The sequence below is a fragment of the Mauremys mutica genome, chromosome 17, assembly GCF_020497125.1.
Source record: "Mauremys mutica isolate MM-2020 ecotype Southern chromosome 17, ASM2049712v1, whole genome shotgun sequence".
NCBI lineage: Eukaryota > Metazoa > Chordata > Testudines > Geoemydidae > Mauremys > Mauremys mutica.
Window position 1 is genome coordinate 14,822,007 of NC_059088.1, and position 19,820 is coordinate 14,841,826.

The 19,820-nt window shown below is 56.9% G+C and overlaps 1 protein-coding gene across 1 annotated transcript; it reads right to left on the bottom strand.

Moving 5' to 3' along the window:
* Positions 1–13,159: 13,159 nt before the first annotated feature.
* On the bottom strand, positions 13,160–19,485 carry SAP25 (Sin3A associated protein 25). Its single transcript, XM_044991745.1, has 7 exons — positions 19,375–19,485; positions 17,439–17,630; positions 17,002–17,153; positions 16,241–16,383; positions 15,378–15,528; positions 15,122–15,222; positions 13,160–14,442 (listed from the first exon to the last, which is right to left on the bottom strand). The coding sequence occupies exons 2-7, from the start codon at positions 17,549–17,551 to the stop codon at positions 14,044–14,046; spliced, it is 1,059 nt and encodes a 352-aa protein (XP_044847680.1). The 5' UTR covers positions 17,552–17,630; positions 19,375–19,485; the 3' UTR covers positions 13,160–14,043.
* Between the last annotated feature and the right edge of the window lie 335 nt (positions 19,486–19,820).

Genomic DNA, 19,820 nt, shown 5'->3' on the forward strand with positions numbered 1-19,820 from the left:
ACTAGAGCCTCCCCTGAGATAGTGCTTGGGGTGTGCTACAGACTGCCGGGATCTGATTTGGATATGGATAGAGACCTGTTTAATGTTTTTAATGAAGTAAACACTAATGGGAATTGTGTGATCATGGGAGACTTTAACTTCCCAGATATAGACTGGAGGACAAGTGCTAGTAATAATAATAGGGCTCAGATTTTTCTGGATGCAATAGCTGATGGATTCCTTCACCAAGTAGTTGAAGACCCAACAAGAGGGGATGCCATTTTAGATTTGGTTTTGGTGAATAGTGAGGACCTCATAGAAGAAATGGTTGTAGGGGATGTCAAAGTTAGACTCAAGACTCACAGTTTGTCAGACCACTCTGTTTTATTAGCACAGCGCTCTGCTAATAACACCCAGATGATGTGAGCACCATGCAAGACACAAACTATCTCATTTATACAGATAAAAGGGCGGGAACAAAACAAAGGGACAAAGAGAGCAAAACAGTAAAATTTACCTGGGGCACAGCCTGCATCTCCTACTTCCTTACTAACTCTTATCGATCTAAGACTAATACTTCACCAATCGCCCTTAAGTGGAGTAATTGTTCTACCTTAATGTCTGCATTCCTGACACCTGGATTGCAGCATTTCAGCTCTTTTGCTTAAAGGTACACACAGCATTTCTTTAATCCTTTCTATTTTTACAATATAATTCATTCTACTTTCACACTCCTCTTGACCTGCTGCTTACAAGGGAGAATGTGTAGGGGAAGTAGAAGTGGGTGGCAACCTAGGTGGAAGTGACCATGAGATGGTCGAGTTCAGGATCCTGACAAAAGGAAGAACGGAGAGTAGCAAAATACGTACCCTGGACTTCAAGAAAGCAGACTTTGACTCCATTGGAGAACGGATGGGCAAGATACTCTGGGCTGGCTGTATTTTAAAGAAGCCTTATTGAGGGCACAGGAACAAACCATCCCAATGTGCAGAAAGAATAGCAAATATGGCTGGTGACCAGCTTGGCTTAACAGTGAAATCTTCTGTGAGCTTAAACACAAAAAGGAAGCTTATAAGTGGAAACTTGGACAAATGACTAGGGAGGAGTATAAAATATTGCTAGAGCATGCAGGGGTATAATCAGGAAGGCCAAGGCACAACTGGAGTTGCAGCTAGCAAGGGATGTGAAGGGTAACAAGAAGGGTTTCTACAGGTATGTTAGCAACAAGAAGGTGGTCAGGGAAAGTGTGGGCCCCTTACTGAATGGGGGAGGCAACCTAGTGACAGAGGATGTGGACAAATTGGAGAGAGTCCATTGGAGGGCAATGAAAATGATCAGGGGTCTGAGGCACAGGACTTACAAAGAGAAGCCGAGGGAACTGGGCTTGTTTAGTCTACAGAAGAGAAAGTGAGGGGGATTTGATAGCAGCCTTCAACTACCTGAAGGGGGGTTCCAAAGAAGATGGAGCTCGGCTGTTCTCAGTGGTAGCAGATGACAGAACAAGGAGTAATGGTCTCAAGTTGCAGTGGGGCAGGTCTAGGTTGGCTATTAGGAAACACTATTTCACTAGGAGGGTGGTGAAGCACTGGAATGGGTTCCCTAGGGAGAAGGTGGAATCTCCTTCCTTAGAGGTTTCTAAGGTCCAACTTGACAAAGCCCTGGCTGGGATGATTTAGTTGGGGTTGGTCCTGCTTCAAGCAGGGGGTTGGACTAGATACCTCCTGAGGTCTCTTCCAACCCTAATCTTCTATGATTCACTCAGGACAGAGAGGCAGCTCCCTAGGATGGCGTTACAACTCAGAGATCATGCACCCTAATCTCTTCGACCCTTTTCCCCTCCAGACTCTTTGCCATCAGAGCTAGGGCATGGAAGGGGGGCTCTCTGGTCGCTCAGCCAAAGGGAAAGCTCTGGTGGAGACTTTCCTTCGATTAACTGAAAATCCCATGAAAACAACTTTCCCACACACCAATAACCAAACTCACTCTCATTGGCCAGCACCCGAATCTCCTTAATTGTGACCTGGTCGTTTGTACTGACATTGGCGTGTCTGTCTAATATTACATTCAGGGCGATCAGTAGAGAGATCTCTCTCCTCCTGGCTGTCATATCCTTTTCCCCTTTCCACCTCGGGGAGAGACTCACCCCATGGCTCTTCTCCAGCATCCCACCTTTCCTTTGGGCAGGACTTGTCTCTCTCATTGAAGCTGCTTTGTGGATTGGGGAGATGGTGTTTGTCTAATGCTACCAGTTCCAGTCCTCTCTTCTCTCTGGGCAGGGAAAGGGGCTGCCCCACCTAATGCCACTTCCTACTCACTGTCCTTGATTCATTGGCTCCCTTCCCAGTCCTGCATGTTTGTCTTTGCTCCCTGGCCTGGGAGTGGAGGATGCATTTACAGGAGGGAGCTTCCCCCTGGGATTTCAAGTTGGTACCTGCCTCCTCTGAACCCCCCTAATTAAAAGCTGCAGCCTCTAAAACGGAAGTAGAAGGTACAGAAGTGGTTTCCGTTATACGGCTGAGGAACGGCAGTGACATCTCTGCTCAGTCTCAGGTCCCCAGGACAGAAGCAGCTTCCAGGGATCCTGGAATGTCCCAGTCAGAATGGGTCTGCTGGGGACCATCAGACATGGTCCCAGACTCCTCCAGGGCTGAGCTCTGCTTCTAATGCTCTGATTCTCTCTCTCTCTCTTCCTAGCGAATGTGACTCTGGATCCAGACACGGCTCATCCCAAACTCGTCCTGTCTGAGGATCGGAAAAGTGTGAGATGGGGAGACACATGGCAGGATCTGTCCGGCAATCCTGAGAGATTTGACTCTGATCCCTGTGTGCTGGGCTATGAGGGATTCACCTCAGGGAGACACTCCTGGGAGGTGGAGGTGGGGGATGGATTATTCTGGGCTGTGGGGGTGGCCAGAGAGTCTGTGAAGAGGAAGGAAGGGGTCAGTTATAACCCTGAGGGCAGGATCTGGGCAGTGGAGCAGTGCTGGTGGGGTCAGTACCAGGCTCTCACCTCCCCTGTGACCCCCCTGCCCCTGAGCTGGGTCCCCAGGAGGATCCAGGTTTCACTGGACTATGAATGGGGGCAGGTGACATTTTTTGATGCTGATAACGAGACCCTGATCTTTACTTTCCCACCAGCATCTTTCAATGGGGAGAGAATCCGCCCCTGGCTCTCAGTGGGGTTGGAAACCCAGTTCAGACTGTATCTCTGAGACACAGGGGGAATATTCCACTGAATACTGAAATCAGCCTCTCTAGCCTCACACATACTAGTCTCCATGACCCTGGAGGACACCAGTGTTCCTGCAGGCTCCTGGGGTCTCAGTCTGGACTGTCAAACTACAGAGATCAGGGAATGATTGAGACAGAGAAATCAATCTCATTGCCCCATGGATTGTACCAGCTGTTTGTCACTGTCCTCTATGGTCCAGGAGGACCCTGGGGACCCTGGGTCAGATTGTGTCACTGAGATATCAGGGGAGTAGCCCCCTGAGAATTTAAAACAAAAGGGGGGGGGGCTTCATCATCCCAGTATCTATGACCCTGGAGGACTCTCAACTATCTAGCTTCCTGACTCATCTTTATGACCCTGGAGGAGTCCTGTCTACCCAACCCCTGATACCTCATCTCTCTGACACTTGGGAACTCCTCCCCTCCCTCCCTGCAGCCCCCGGGATGGGAAGAGGGAGGGGTGAAGAACCCCTGGATCTGCAGGAGGAGCAGATGGGCCCTGAGGGGCAGATGTGGGGGCAGCGGGGTCAGAACTGATGGAGAGGCAGGAGGCTGAAGTGATGGGCCTGGAGAAAGAATTAATAGCTGGGCAGGGGACAGGAAGCTGTGGAGGTGGCAGGGACACAGAGTTAATTAATTAATTAGGGGTTGGGTCCTTGGGGAAAAGATGGAGGCACCGCACCAGCAGGGAGCCTGGGAGAAGGAGACCCAGTGACTGAAGCGTGTGACCTCCATCCCCTCAAGGAAAGAGATGCAAGGATGGGAAAGAGTTTGGGGTTTTCTGGAAGAGAAAAGAGAAATAAAGTGAATAAACAAAGACGCACTGGGAGGGTGGAGGGAGGCTGAAGTGAAGAGTGAAAGCAAAGCAGTCGTGAGACGGGGGGAGGGGAGGTGCGACCGGCTCAGCGGCTCCCTCCAGCACAGCTCCTGGTCCCAGAGCGCAGCTCCCTCCAGCCTGGCACCCCCCCGGCCGAGCGCCCCCAGCCCCAGCCCGGTCCCGGCCCCCACCGAGCGCCCCCAGCTTCGGCTCCACAGCTCCAGCCCGGCCCCCGCAGTGCCGGTGCTGGTTCCGGCCCCCGCGGTTGCAGCTCCATCCCGGCTCGGGCCCCGTGACACTGGCGCTGGTCCTGGCGCTGCGGCTCCGGCCGGTCCCGGGCGCCAGTGCTGGCTCCGGCCTGGCCGATCCCGGGCGCCGGTGCTGGGCCCGGCCCCGCGGTTGCAGCTCTGGTGCTGGTCCCGGCGCTGTGGCTGCGGCTGGTCCCGGGCGCCGGCTCTGGCACAGCCGGTCCCAGGGGGGCATCAAAGAACGCGGGGGGTTGGATTGGCCCGGGGGGGGGGCGGCCACAACCCCCTCGTGGGGTGAGGAGGAGGGAACCTGTTGTTAATATTTTGGCAGCTCATCACTGGGTGAGAAGATAAACTCAGGGGAGAGAACAGGCAATGTGAGCTGGAGAGATCTGTGATCGGGAACAGAGGAGACTGAGGGGAACACAGGGAAATAAACAGGGGTGGAAAACAAGGGCCAGAGAAAATGGTGTGTAAAACCCAATCAAATGAAAGAAAAGGGAGAAGAAAAGAGAATGCGAGAGGGGAGAGGGAGTTTTTTTAAATGTTACTGATGGTGAGACTGGTTATGAAAATTCCCTCTCTGCTCCTTTTCAGTCTTTTACTTATTGTAAATGAAGCATATTTATTGCTTGTTTATTTCCTTTTAATTTCCTGGCTGTCATGGGCTTCCCCCCGGCCTTTTCCCCAATTGGTTGTATTCACTCCCTCTAGCCTCACACACCCCAGTCACTATGACCCCGGAGGACTATCGTGCCGTCTCTGTGACCTTCAATGCTACAATCTTTGTACTGTCAAACCATAGAGAACAGGGCGTGATTGAGATAGAAAAGGCAATTTCCTTGCCTTATATAGCCTGTTTTTCATTCCCCTCTATGATCAAGGAGGACTCTAGCAGCCTCTAGGGTCAGACTCTGATAGATAGGGACCCAGGCATGGTGGAATGAAGGCGAAGGGAGCAGGAAATGACAGACAGAGAGGAGGGTGACCGGGAGTTTAATAATGCAGTTGAAAGTGACAGTGTCATTCATGTAACGCAATAGTTCATCAAAAATGGAGCCATTTAAAAGTCTTTACAAATAACACGTTGCACAGATTGGGTCCCTGGTTCCTTTTCTGATTATTAAATAATCAGGCCTAAGTAGACGATGTCCTCACATTTATAATAAACAATTTTCAATCAATGTAAAGTTATTTTCTGCTTAGCGTTCTCGTTTTGATGTGCTGTTGTTGTCTTGTTGAGACCTGCTTGGGTAGAACCAGGGCTTTCGATTCCTCACCGACCAAAACACTTCTAGGAAAAAGCCTGAACGTTCATACGATGGGAGTGTGGGCATTACTAGGCGATGTATTTCTTCTACTCTCTAGGGCTTGTGCTGTCCTTAAAGAAAAAGCTTTGCTAAAGTTGTGGCCACAAAACACTGCCAAGCTGGTCACTGCCCTTCCTGAACATGACAGTTTAACTACCCAAAACTCAAAGGTTGGAAAAATGATGTTAAATTCCCTCTTCCATCTGCCAAATGGCTATAACAAGAGGTGCTGATGTCTAGGGGTGAGTCGCCGATGTATAAGCACTCTCCATGAAACTGCCCCAGTGCAGAGTTCCAGTTACTCCATGCAGGAGCTGCACGGACAGTCATTCAGGGCACTGGGTGTTAAAGCACGCTGTGTGCGGTAAAGCTTCCTTTTCCCCCCTGAGCAATCAAATCGTTTCTGAGTTTTCTTTCCGTTGCAGAGCAGCTGCACAGAAAGCTGGGTAACGAGCAGGCCATCTTTGGAGCTCATGGATCCAAGATGAGCAGCTTTGCATTGAAAGTTCCTCAAGGTAAAAAGTCCAGAGGCTGACACGGGAAAAGAAAACAGTATTTTAAGCAGAGTCCGAGAGAAACCCAAGAGAGACTTCTTGGTGCTTTAGCTAAGGCCTCTTCAAGAGGGACTCGCCCATGGGCAATTTAGCCTAGATCAGAGGTAGGCAACCTATGGCACACGTGCCAAAGGCGGCACACGAGCTGATTTTCAGTGGCACTCGCATGCCCGGGTCCTGGCCACCCATCCTGGGGGACTCTGCATTTTAATTTAATTTTAAATGAAGCTTCTTAAACATTTTAAAAACCTTATTTACTTTACATACAACAATAGTTTAGTTCTATATTATAGACTTATAGGAAGAGACTTTCTAAAAACATTAAAATGTATGACTGGCACACGAAACCTTCAATCAGAGTGAATGAATGAAGACTCGGCACAGCGCTTCTGGCCTCAATCCACAAAGGTACATAGGTCAGGTCTCTGCTAGGAAATCAGATCAGTATAACTGTGTTCTTCAGGGGTGTGACCAGCTCTGTTCAAGGAAACAGGACTCAGGAACTTTCTGTAAATCAGTAAATTACACTAAAATACCCTGAAATCTCTGCTGACGTTGGAGCTGGGAAAGGGGGTTCAGTGGTTTTTTTGCAAACTGCTGTCCTGATCCTGTCCCTCTTTAGGATTGCTCCAGATTTGTCCCGCTATGGGCAGGGCCGACGAGGATGGGGGGAAGCCAGTACAAATTACCGGGACCCAACGATCTGGAATGGGGCCCGGGAACCGGCTTCCCCAGCTTCGTCAGCCCTGTTTAGCCGGTCCGCCCTTGCTGCGGGGGCCGGAAAAATTTTTTCACCGGGGCCCGAACCCGCTCTTGGCAGCTTTGACTGTGGGTAGTGTCATAGCATGAGAACCCCTAAGCTTAATTACCAGCTTAGATCTGGTTGCTGCCACCACCTAAATCATTTAGAACAGCTGCTCATGAGTCATTTGGAAAACTGTCTCCCCCCAAAAACCTTTCCCTCCCTGGGTAGCCCTGAGAGGAGATTCCACCAATTCCCTGGTGAACACCGATCCAAACCCCTTGGATCTTAAAACAAGGAAGAATTACTCATCACCCCCCCCTTTCCCCCACCTGGTGAGTCCAGATCCAATCCCCTTGGATCTAAAAACAAGGAAAAATCAATCAGGTTCTTTAAAAAAAAGGCTTTTAATTAAAGAAAAGAAAGGTAAAAGAAAAACCTCTGGGAGACAGCATACAAGCTGATCTCACAGACAACAGATCCCAAAAACACAAAGGATGTTCCCCTGGGCAAAACCTTAGTACACAAAAGAATCCCCAATTTGATTATCCCTCTAATGCAAAAAGGCAAAGTCACAAAGGAAAATAAACATAAACCTATTTATTTCTTTTCTAATACTCACTACTCTGATAAGAGGCTGATTCCTTGAACTTTTCCACTCCGGCCAAAACTGAAACTGAACTAGACAAAGGGAACTTCCCTCCTTCCTTGTGAAACATCCTGTTCCCCCATTGGTTCCTCTAGTCAGGTGTTGGCTTGGCTAGGTGAACTTCTTAACCCTTTACAGGTAAAAGAGGCATTAACCCTTAACTGTCTGTTCATGACAGGTAGTAATTGGGAAAGCTTGGAATTTCCTTGGGTGACATATTTCTGGTTTTGGGTCTCACGACGGACTATAAATTACCAGCTAAACATGAACGTTCTTGTTCTTTTCTTTAAAGGATCCCGCAACCCTTGTCTTTGAGCTCAATGTGTGTTATCCCTTTTGTTATTAAAGTTTCTTTGTCATGTTGGTTCATTATTTCTATGAATCCCCAGGGTTTGGAAGAATTTACTCCATAGCTGAGGCAGTAGCTAGTCCAGGTGTTAACTAAAAAATCTGCTAAAGAACTTTGCTCAGAAAGAAGGTAACCAAATATCCCCCAGTGCTGCCACCTTTTATGTAAAGGCTGTTGCCATAAGCTCTGAAGGAGACAACCCCATACATTGTGCCAATGCGATGTATGGGGGTTGTAACAGAAAATCAATGGGAAAAGGTGTTTAGGGCAAGTTATAGCTTTTAACATCACTCTAGTTGAAGCAGATCTTGTCAGAGCGGAAGATCATTTACCAGATGAGAGTGTGAATATTGTGATCCTCTATGAGTTTGCCTTCAGCCAGAACCCACCTTGAACGGAATGGTGGGACCAAGTGGGGGTTTCCCCTTGTTATGGTGTATGTGACTCTTACTGTTGAGCCTATGTGAGTTTTACTGTTTTGCATGAATAGTGTGTGTGCCTCAGTTTCCCTGTGTGCTGCACCAATGCCTCAGTGGTGGGAATAGGGCTGTGTGACTGCCTGAGACCTCTGGGGCCGGTGAGGCTGCACATACAGGTCTGTCGCATCTTCGGCGCATTTAACATGCACGATTTCAGCTTTACGCGGTCGGCAAAAACAAGAAAAAAACAAAACAAAAAGAGAAAAATAACAATTTAACTACTGTTTCTGTAGTGCGGGCGATTCCGCCCGCCATTCCACTCAATGTGATTTTGACTATACGCGATTTTCGCTTTACACGCTGACTGCGGAACGTAACCCCAGCGTAAGATGCGACAGACCTGTATGCTATGGCCTGTGCCCTTCACAACCTGAGACCCAGGAGGGGGATGCAATGAGGGGATGAGCAGGCGACTCTTTGCCTGAGACAAAGACAAGGAGGAGGAGCAATGGGGACGGGGGGTCCGGTCGCTGGAAGCTGGGAGGGGGACTGGAAGTGAGGGAGTCCAGGGCTTCTGGCCCAGGACTCCCCAAGATGGACTTGGCTGAAAGTCACTGATTTCTGTGCTCACAAGCTCTGCTCTACGCTGTGTCCCTGTCGACTAATAAACCTGTTTTACCGACTGGCTGAGAGTCGCGTCTGACTGCAGAGTTGGGGTGCAGGGCCCTCTGGCTTCCCCAGGAGCCACACCCGGGCGGACTCACTGTGGGAAGCACAGAGTGGGGCAGGGGATGCTGAATGGTCCGAGGTCAGACCCAGAAGGTCGAAGCTGTGTGAGGTTCTTGCCCTGGAGACAGTCTGCTCCGAGAGAGGAGGCTCCCCCAGAGGCCTGCCTGGCTTCGCAGGGAGCAGTTCCAGAGCTCAGGGGTTCTCAAACTTTTGTACTGGTGACTCCTTTCACACAGCAAGCCTCTGTGCGCGACCCCCACCCCCCATAAATTAAAAACACTTTTTGATATATTTAACACCATTATAAATGCAGGATGCAAAGCAGAGTTTGGGGTGGAGGCTGACAGCTCCTGACCCCCCATGTAATAACCTCGAGACCCCCTGAGGGGTCCCGACCCCCAGTTTGAGAACCCCTGTTATAGCTGGGGTAAGGATGTTGTTGCCTACAGATCTTTGTACTGGGAATGACATTAAAGCTTTGTTCAGCCAAGTTATGAATGGGAACGTGCTGTGTTATCTGTAACTACCAGGGAGGTTTGTGAAAGGGTGTGCGGGTGGGCGGGGGGAGCGTATGGCTCTGAGCAGTTGTCTCTGTTTAACCAGGTTAAACCAGTGATGAGCTGCCAAAATATTAACAACCGGTTCCCTCCTCCTCACCCCAGGAGGGGGTCGTGACCGCCCCGCCGCCCCCAGGACTCCTGCCCTTTCCACCCTCCTTCCCTGTCCCTTAACTGCCCCCTGCCACTCCATCCAACCCCTCCTCTTATTCCTGATGGCCCCCCGGCACCCCTGCCCCATCCTACCACCCCTTCTCTCTGTCCCGACTGCCCCTGGAACCCCTGCCCCTGACTGCCTCCCACTGCCCCATCCAACCCCTGCTCCTTCCTGACTGCCCCCACCAGGACCCTTGCCCCCATTCAATTCCCCTGTTCCCTGCCCTCTGACTGCCCCCAGTCTCGACCCTAATCCACCCCCGCCCTCTATCCAACACCCTCTCCCTGCTCCCTGTCCCCCTTACCGCGCTGCCTGAAGATGGGGGTCGTGCCACCCAGAGTCAGGACTGGGAGCCACGGGTGCTGGGCTGCAGTCGGGGTCCGGGTCGGCGTCAGGGTCTGGCCCAGAGCCGCGCCGCCTGGCCGGAGCCGAGGTCCGGGTTGGCGTCGGGGTCCGGCCCGGAGCCGCGCCGCCCGGCCGGAGCCGGGGTCCGGGTCGGCGTCGGGGTCCGGCCTGGAGCCGCGCCGCCCGGCCGGAGCCGGGGTCCGAGTCCAGGTCAGAGCCGGGGGCCGGCCCAGAACCGCGCCGCCCAGAGTCGGGGCCGGGGTCGGGGTCAGGGTCAGAGCCGGGGGCCGGCCCGAAGCTGCGCCGCCCGGCCAGAGTCGGGGTTGGGGGCCGGCCCGGAGGGGGCCGGGGATGCCCAGCGCCTAGAGCCCTCCTTGTGCCTCCCCTCTCCAGCTCACCTGCAGGAAGCTGCTGCTTCCTTCTCAGCCCTCCCAGGCTTCCCGCGCTAACAGCTGATAGGTGGGAAGCCTTCAGAGGAGGAGGCAAAGCTGGAGCCAGGTGAGCCGGGGCCGGGGGCAGGACAGGGAGCTGCTGCAGGCGGAGCCTTTGTTAAATTTAAAAGCCCTTTACAACTGGTTCTAAAAGGGTTTCTAAATTTAACAACCGGTTCCCGCGAACCGGTGCGAACCGGCTGCAGCTCACCACTGGGTTAAACCCCTAACGGAGGAGGGAACTGGTAGATTTTTGGTGGGTGATGTGAAGTTTGTAAAGATGAGCCTGTCAGACTGACCAAAGTGGAAGCTCCCCATCCCCCGGTGCCCCTCAATCCCAACCCGCAGCCCCCTGCTAGCCCAGCCCTGGGCTCCCCATCCCCCGTGTCCCTCAATCCCGACCCCCGTTGCCGTAGAGGTCACTGCTATTTGCGCATCACTGAGCAACTGGAGGTTCCAGAACCTGGCTCGGAACCGACACTCCAGGTCTTGGTCCCAGGTGTGGGCGGCTGAGCCATGGGCCACAGGGAGCTCTGCCTGCTGCTGAGTGTGCAGTGGTGGGGTCTATGGGGCGGGACCAATGGGCAGCGTCCCATGTGGTACCAAGTGGGGATGGAGCCAGCCCCAGGAGAGACCCCTGTGCAATCCCAGCCATCCCTGGGGATCGCAGCAGGGGCCCTGGGCTGGCCTGGGCTGGCCTATTGGTCCCTGGCCCTCGCCCTGGTACTGGGTGCACTGACCATCACAATCCTGCTCCCCCGATGGGGCCACTCTCCAGAGAAAGTAAGTCAGGGATGGGGTTTAATTGGGTGAGCCCATGGGACTCCCCACCACTGGATTGTTAGTGGGGTGTATCCTGTGGAACTCCCTGCCACTGGGTTGTTAGTTGAGGTGTTCTCTCTGGGACTCCCTGCCACTGGATTATTAGTAGGATTAGCCTACAAGACTCCCTGCCCGTGGTCTGATAGTACTCGGTTAAGCTGTGGGACTTCCTGTCACTGGCCTCCTGTAGAGGTTCTCCTGCTGGACTCCCTGCCACCTGGTGTTAGCATCCTGACAAGGGCTGCAGGCTCCAACTTGAGGCCGGGAGTAGCAGCGGAGTCGTAGGCAGGTTCCAGGCCGGGGTCGATACCAAGGGTCAGAGTTCGAGTCAGGTTTTAGGGTCCGGGTCAGGAAACGCGGTCAAAGCCAGTTCAGGAGCCGGGACGGTGGTGGTGGCTACAGAAGACCCACACTGGTCCCTTCACCCTTTCTGGAACCCGCCTTGGGGGTATATAGGACAGGGAGCCAATCAGGAGCCACAAGACTGCTGCCTGTCAGACCCCTTCAGGCAGGCGGGACTTCCCATGGTCAGTGTCTGTAACGGGTCATGGGTAATGGAGCACGACCTGGTTACAGCTGCCATTGGGTGGCAGCACGGAGGTGCCTGGAGACCTGCCTTTGAGACCTGCTGGGCCTTAAACTTGGTCATTAGTGGAGTTGACCCGTGGGACTCCCTGCCAGTGGGTTATTAGGGGGTTAACCTGTGGGACTCCCTGCCAGTGGGTTATTAGGGGGTTAATCTGTGGGACTCCCTGCCATTAGAGGGTTTCTCCCACATGGCTGCCTACCACTTGGTAATTAGTGGGGTTAACCTGTGGGACTACCTGGCAGAGGGTTAGTGGGGTGGTTAACCTGCAAAACTCCCTGCCACTGGGCTATTAGTATGGCTAAATGGAAGTCCTGGCTGGGGGATATATTTGGGGCACCCTGCTACTGGCTTATAAAAGGAATTAACACAGGGAATTCCGTGTTGCCAGCCTGGAGTACATGCCTGTGGCCTGTTGAGAAGTGGGGGCATTTAGTGCCCAAGGGGAGGGGGAATGGGGTGACAGGGGTGCCACAATGATAGTCCAAACTCCCTGCTGTTAGTTTACTATTGGGGTTAGCCTGTGGGACTACCCACCACATGATAATACTGGGATCGGACAGGGCTCAGCCTCTTTGCCAGTGGGGTTAAGCTGTGCATCTGCCCTCCGCATAGAGGTTCAATCCCAGGGATCGGGACGCTGCAGGGGCTGATCCACAGCCCCCTTCCCCCCGTTTTTGTCTCCTCCCCAGCCCCAGGTCACACCCAGGGCAGATGGACACGGCCCCACGGGCTCCGGCAATGCTGCGCTGGCTGATGTGTTGCACCTTCTGGACGCCGTGATGGAGAAGATGGGGAGGAGGCTACAGTGCCGGGAGAGGCGGCGACCTGCCCAGTGTTGACAAGGATCCCTGAGCCAGCCAGGACCCCGAGCTGGGAGCTGGCTGGATGCCCCCCCTCCTTCGTGACTGACTGCAATAAAGAGCTTTGGGATGTGGAGCCCTGTCCCTGAGTCCTTGTAGCGGGGGAGGGGGGATTCACCCTCATGCTCCAGGACCCACCACAGGGGTCAGGAAGAAAATGTGGAATTCCCCTCACCCCCAGCATTGAGGATTGTGACACTTCAGGGCAGCAGGGAGGGGAGGCTGCTAACTGGGCGAGATCCTCTGAGCCTCCCGAGCCAGCCAGGCCCCCACCCTGAGGCCAGAGGGGAGCCGATGCCCCTAGAGGGGAAATGCCCCATGTCCCATTCCCTGCCCCCCCGAGCCAGCTAGTCCCCCACCCTGGGGCCGGCTCAAACTGGATTTAAAGATATAGCACATTGTTTTCTAACCCACAAACTGGGTTTTCTGTCCCTCTGGGATTCTCATTTATTAACATTAAAGAAACGGAACGGAAAAAGTTACAAATAACTCCACACGGGACAACACCGTTCCACAGCAAAGAGGCTCAAAATTGTCCCTTTACCTTCTCAAACCTGGCTCTTCCCCACACGGCCAAATGACACCCGGCGGGTGTGTTACTGGGGTCAACCCGTAGAACTACCTGCCGCAGGGTAACAGCAGCATGGGCCTGTTGAAAAAGCCCTTTGCCAGGTTGTCAGCTGGGTTTACCTGTGGAACTCCCTGCCACAGGTTTAACCCATGGTATGGTGAACCAGCAGGACTCCTGCTTTAGGATGGTAGCAGAGTTACACTGAGGTACCCAAGGATATTATGTCAGGGATTTAATTCCTGAAACAGGCAATCAAGGGGTAACCTGTGGGACTCCCTGCCAAAGGATGCGTGACTGGGATTAACCCACAGAAAACTCCCAAAGGCAGGCTGATGGTCTGGGAGACTTCCTGCCACATGGTCTTGGGAAGCTCCTGCTACATGATATTTGACCGGGCTGTAAACCTTGGACAGACCATTGGGCAGGCAAATAGGCAGGATAACCTGCTGAATTCCCTGCCACTGGATATTAGGCTGCATTTTAGCCTGTGGAAAACTCGCTGAGGAGGCAACTGGAACTTAGCCAGTGGAACTCCCTGCTACATGATGCAGCTCGGGTTTAACGTCCATAAAAAACCCTGAGGTAGGTCATCAGTGGGAGGAACGGCCTTCGGGACTCCCCGCCGCGTTACTGGCAGCCCTGACCTTTGGAACTGCCCATCACTGGAGAAAGGGGGTGTGAGAATTAAAGTGCTGCTTCCCCTGCAGCCCCATGGGGGAAGAAGGCCCCTAGCATGCCAGACCCAAGGCCATGGGGAAGCGCTGGGGGTTCAGTGCCCCGCAGGAGCTCCCCCAGTGTGTCTGGGGAGCTGTGCAGGCTGAGCAGGGCATTGGCGGCCTCCTGGGTGAGCACCCGGTCATACTCCGGTTCCACGGCTGACAGGAGGAGCTGGGTCCCAGGCGAGCCCTCCCCGGGGCTGCAGGCCGGCTCCTCATACGGCAGCTCCAGCAGGGCGCTGACTGCGTTGTACTCTGCCTGCGAGAGCCACTTCATGCCACTGGGGGGCAGCGGGCAGGGAGGAGGAGAGGCCTCACGGACAGACATGATGGGGTCGGGGGTGCTGAGACGGAGACTCTGACAGACCTGGAGGGAACAGACAAGAGGGAGGTTATTTACCTGGGTGAGGGGGGAAGTTACCTGCACATGATATTGGGGGGGGGGGGGGGGGAGTTACCTGCCACATGATATTGTGAGGAGGGTTAACTACCGACACCCCTGAGGCACTCTAGCAGAAGTTAGTAGTAGGGTTAACCTGTGGAACTCCCTGCCACATGATATGGTGGGGAGGGTTAACTACCGACACCCCTGAGGCACTCTAGCAGAAGTTAGTAGTAGGGTTAACCTGTGGAACTCCCTGCCACATGATATGGTGGGGAGGGTTAACTACCGACACCCCTGAGGCACTCTAGCAGAAGCTATTAGTAGGGTTAACCTGTGGAACTCCCTCCCACATTACCAGTAATGGAATTTAACCCATGGGAGCCACGTGAGCAGTCTACTATTGCAGTTAAGCTGCAGAAGTGCCTGCTGCGTGATACTAACCTGTGGAACTCATTGCAGCAGGGGAAGTCCCAGCCACCTGCTGTTATTGGGGTTTAACCCTGTGTAACCTTTGAGGCAGGATAATACATACGGTTAACCTGCGGAACTGCCTGCCACATGATATGATGGGGTCTTAAGACATCCAAGCCACCATTTTTGGCCAACACTGGGGAGAGGGGACCCACCTGCTGTGCCCGGCCGCCCCCTGGGGGCACTGTACCTGCTGGGAGGGGCGGGCGAGGTAGTTGTAGACTCGGTGCCCTGGGGGCATCAGGGGATCCGTGTAGAAGAATTCACTGGAACTAATGGGAAGCAGGAGACCTGGAGCAGAGAGAGGGGGAAGGTGAGATTGTGGGCGGGGGGAGGATGTCTCCCCCTCCGTCGCAGACCCCTGCCCTTCCCCACAGGGCCCAGGGCTGAAGCAGCCACAGAGAGGGAGATTCCCTTCCCCCCGCAGACCCCACTTGGCCTCCTACCTGATTCAATAGCTGGGCCCCCCTGCAGGCCAGAGCCCTGGGGCCGGTCCCCGTGGGGCACTGGATGGGTCCCTGGTGTGGAGCGAGACAAAGCCACGTAGTAGGGGTAGAAGGAGGGATGGGAGAGCGTCCGGGTGGAGAGCGAGTGACCCTGCAGAGGGGAGAGCAGAGAGCTCAGGACAAGCAGCCCCCCAGCTCTGCCCCTCACTCCCGACCCACAGCCCCTGATGTCCCAAACCTGGTCTCCCCCCCCCCCCAGTTCTGCCAGTGCCCCTCACTCCCGACCCACAGCCTCTGCTAGACCAGGCCTGTCCGTCCCCCTGCCCCACCCCCCAGCTCTGCCGGTGCCCCTCACTCCCGACCCACAGCCCCTGCTAGACCAGGCCTGTCCATCCCCCCGCCCCGCCCCCCAGCTCTGCCGGTGCCCCTCACTCCCGACCCACAGCCCCTGCTAGACCAGGCCTGTCCGTCCCCCAGCCCCGCCCCCCAGCTCTGCCAGTGCCCCTCACTCCCGACCCACAGCCCCTGATGTCCCAAACCTGGGCTCCCCCCCCCCCCCAGCTCTGCCGGTGCCCCTCACTCCCGACCCACAGCCCCCTGTCAGCCCAGCCCTGGGCTCCCCTCCCAGCTTTGACAGTGCCCCTCACTCCAATCCACAGCCCCGTCCTGCCCCACCCCTGGGCTACCCCCACCACTCTGCGGTGTCCCTCACTCCTGATCTGCAGCCCCCTGCTGTCCCAGCCCTGGGCTCCCCACCCCCCAGCTCTGCCGGTGCCCCTCACTCCCGACCCGCAGCCCCTGCTGGGCCCAGGAGGCTGCAGACCCTGTTTCTGACTCTCCCTTATCCACAGAGCCCCCGTTACCGTCCCAGGCTCCCAGGAGCTCTCGTAGGCAGCCGGGTTCGCAGACACTGTCGGGTTTGGTGCCAGCCGTGACAGCGCAGCTGGGTGAGCCCCGAGATCGGTGCCTGTCGGCTCACGGTTCAGCCCAGCTCCAGAAAGGTGCCCTTGAAACAGGGGGGATTCCCATGAGTGCCAGTGGGTGCTCAGGAACCTGATAAATACCCATCGGTACAGATCACTTCCCTGGCCTGGCAGTTCTAGCCCAGCGCTGGGATGCGGCTGCCTCTGGGGTGGAGGCTGGCAATCGTTTATACAGGGGGTCTCTCACCTAACCCTGGAGTCAATGATGGGTCTGCGGGGAGAGCCCCCCACCCCACTGCATAGCTCCCTCTAGTGCTGCACTGGGGCCAGCACTGACTGCGAGGGGAGAGCGCCCCCTACCGAGCCCCCCACCCTGCTCCCCGAAGCACCCTGACCCCTACTGAGCCCCCCACCCTGCTCCCCGCAGCACCCTGACCCCTACTGAGCCCCCACCCTGCTCCCCACAGCACCATGACCCCTACTGTGCCCCCCACCCTCCTCCCCGCAGCACCCTGACCCCTACTGAGCCCCCCACCCTGCAGCACCATGACCCCTACTGTGTCCCCCACCCTGCTCCCCACAGCACCATGACCCCTACTGTGCCCCCCACTCCGCTCCCCCCAGCACAGACATGGACCGGATGAGATGAGCCCCACCTGCCTGGTATCTATGAACCCCGACGCCCCCTGCTGCCAGCCTACCTGCCCAGCAGGGGAGCGAGCCCTGGCCCGGGGCAGGGTCGTGGGGCCAGGGCCTGCACGGGGAGAAGAGCTGCCGGCGACATGGCAGAGGCCTCGTAGACTTGTTACACAGATAGGGGAGGCCGTGACCCACCCTGGGCTCCTCCTGCAGCCTGTGGGTGGGAGAAGAGACCTGCTCAGCTTGATGGACCATCTGCCCCCAGCCCCCCCACAGCCCACATCCTACTGCCCCCTGCAGCCCCCATCCTACTGCCCCCACCCCCACCCCCGCAGCCCCCAGCCCCCACCCTACTGCCCCAGCCCCCCCCCTCAGGCCCCATCCTACTGCCCCCAGCCCCCCCCTCAGGCCCCATCCTACTGCCCCAGCCCCCCCCCGCCTCAGGCCCCATCCTACTGCCCCCAGCCCCCCCCCCATCTCCTCCAGACCCAGCTCTCACCAGCCCCTGTCCTCTGCCCAGTCCGACTCCAAGGCCTCTTCCTCCTCCGACTCGCCGCTGTCGCCGTCCTCGTCCCACAGGCCATGCCGGGGGTCGAGCTCCTCAAACAGCATCCTGCCCCCGCGGGACGAGACCCCCACACTCCTGAGTCCTGGCAGCAGCTCTAGAGGCCTCGCTCCGCCCAGCCCGGCTCTGCAAGGGGGAAACTGCTGAACAAGCCCCTGTGGCGGGCATGGCATGGGGCAGAGCCAGGGAATGCAGCCCTGGGCTCCCCCCCAGCTGGTGCCCCTCACTCCTGACCTGCAGCCCCTGCTAGCCCAGCCCTGCCCCCCCCCCCAAGTTCTGCCGGTGCCCCCCAGTCTCAACCCACAGCCCCTGCAGCCCAGGCCAGGATTTGCCCAGTGTCTAAAGGGGCAGCTCAACTCTCAGCCTGCCGGGGGGGGGGGGGGGGGGGTGATCTCTTTCCCCTCCAGCTCACACTCTGGAGACCCCCGAGGCTCTGGGGCTGGATCTGCAGTGACCCTCAGACAGGCCAGGAAGCTTCACGGGATTCCAGCCCCCACCCCCTTTGCAAACAGCCAGCACCTGGCTGCAGCCCCTCACCTGTGGGTCCTGCTGGCCCCTGGGCTGGGACCTGGCTGAGCTGGGGCAGAGCTGCTCTGGGGCTGGCTGCAGGCAGAGGGAGCCCAGGGGCCATGACCCTCTGGACAATGGCAGGGCCCAGCCCCACGGGGTGTGGGTCACAGCCCAGTTAGCACCTGGTTAGCACCACTGGGCGGCTCCTTCCCCTGGGCTCAAAGGGCCTCGGGCAGCAGGGCTGAAGCCACTGGAAAGCTTCCCAGCTTGGGCCCCACCCCCGTCCGTCTCCCCCAGTCTAGAGACACCCCCAGCTCTGCCGGTGCCCCTCAGTCCCGACCCGCAGCCCCCACGGCTCCACTCGGCAGCCCGGGCTACTGGGCTTCGGAGATGGTGGGGCCCTCAGGATCGGGGCCACTTCATTCACCCGGCTGGTCAATTCCCAACTTCAGCCACAAAGACTCAGCCCTGCCCCCCTCCCCGGTGGGGCCAACCCCCCACCAAACAGCCCCCCACCCATGTCAACTCCCCCACACCAACACCCTACCCCCAACACACAGATCCCACCGCCCATGTCAACCCCCCCACAAACAACCCCCTGTCCATGCCAACCCCCCTCCACAGACCCCCAGCCAGGCCAACCCCTGACCCACAGACACCCCCCCCCCCCGTCCACGTCAACCATCCCCAACCACACAGACCCCCCATCCACGCCAACCCCCCCACAGAGCCTGGCCCACCAACCCCCTACCCACCAACACAGACTCCCAGCCTGCGTCAAGCCCCCCACCCCACAGCTGGGGGGAGACTGGGAGGGCAGGGGAGTTCTAGTCTCTGTCCCCTGGAGGGGGAGCCCTGGGGAAGGGGAACCCCAGAGCCTCCCTGGGCCTGGAGGAGCAGCTGGGGGATAGCAGGGACGGGGTCATGAAAGGGGTCAGGGCCCAGACAGCGTCACTCACCTCCCCCCCCAGGAGTGTCACTGTGGGGGAGGGGCCCAGCCCCCATGGGCTCTGCTCTGGGGTCACCGTCAGCCAGGGGTCCAGGAAACGGCCAGTTTGGAGACCAGCCCTGGGCAGAGCTTCACCCACCCGGCCGGGCCCTGCAGAGCATGGGGCCCCCCACAGTGCTCCCCTCAAATCTCCTCCAGCCCCCCACTGCTCTGACCCCCCAAATCTCCAGCCCCCCACTGCTCTGACCCCCCACATCCTCTCCAGCCCCTCCCTGCTCTGAGCCCCCCAAAACTCCTCCAGAAACCCACTGCTCTGACCCCCCTCCTCTGACCCCACCCCTCCAGCCCCCCACTGCTCTCACCCCCCCGTCCCCTTCATGCCCCCACTCATCTGACCTCCCACGTACCCACCTCTTCGCTGCTCCACCCCCAGGTGAGCTGGGAGGGTCCAGCGGTGGGGGCAGGGGGCTGGGCCGGGAGCAGGGCGGGTCCCCGCTGGAGCAGGCAGGGGAAGGAGGCTGGAAGGGCAGAGGCCGGGCCCCAGATCGGGCCGGGGAGGCGGCACAGGGGGCTGGGACGGGGAGGGGAGGGGAGGGGTCCGCCCCCTGCCAGGGAATGGGCCAAGCTGAACGAGGAACCTCGGGGAGGAAACAGCCAGAAAAAGCTCCACTGGGGGATTGAGCTGCCCCATAGATCCCAGGGGAGAGCTGAGCCCCGGCCGGCTCTGCCACAGCGCTGGTGTGTCCGTGCCATGACCCGAGCGTGTCTGGTCTCTGCACCGTGTGTCCATGCCATGACCTGAGCGTGTCTGTGCCGTGTCTCGAGCGAATCCGGTCTCTGCACCGTGTGTCTGTGCC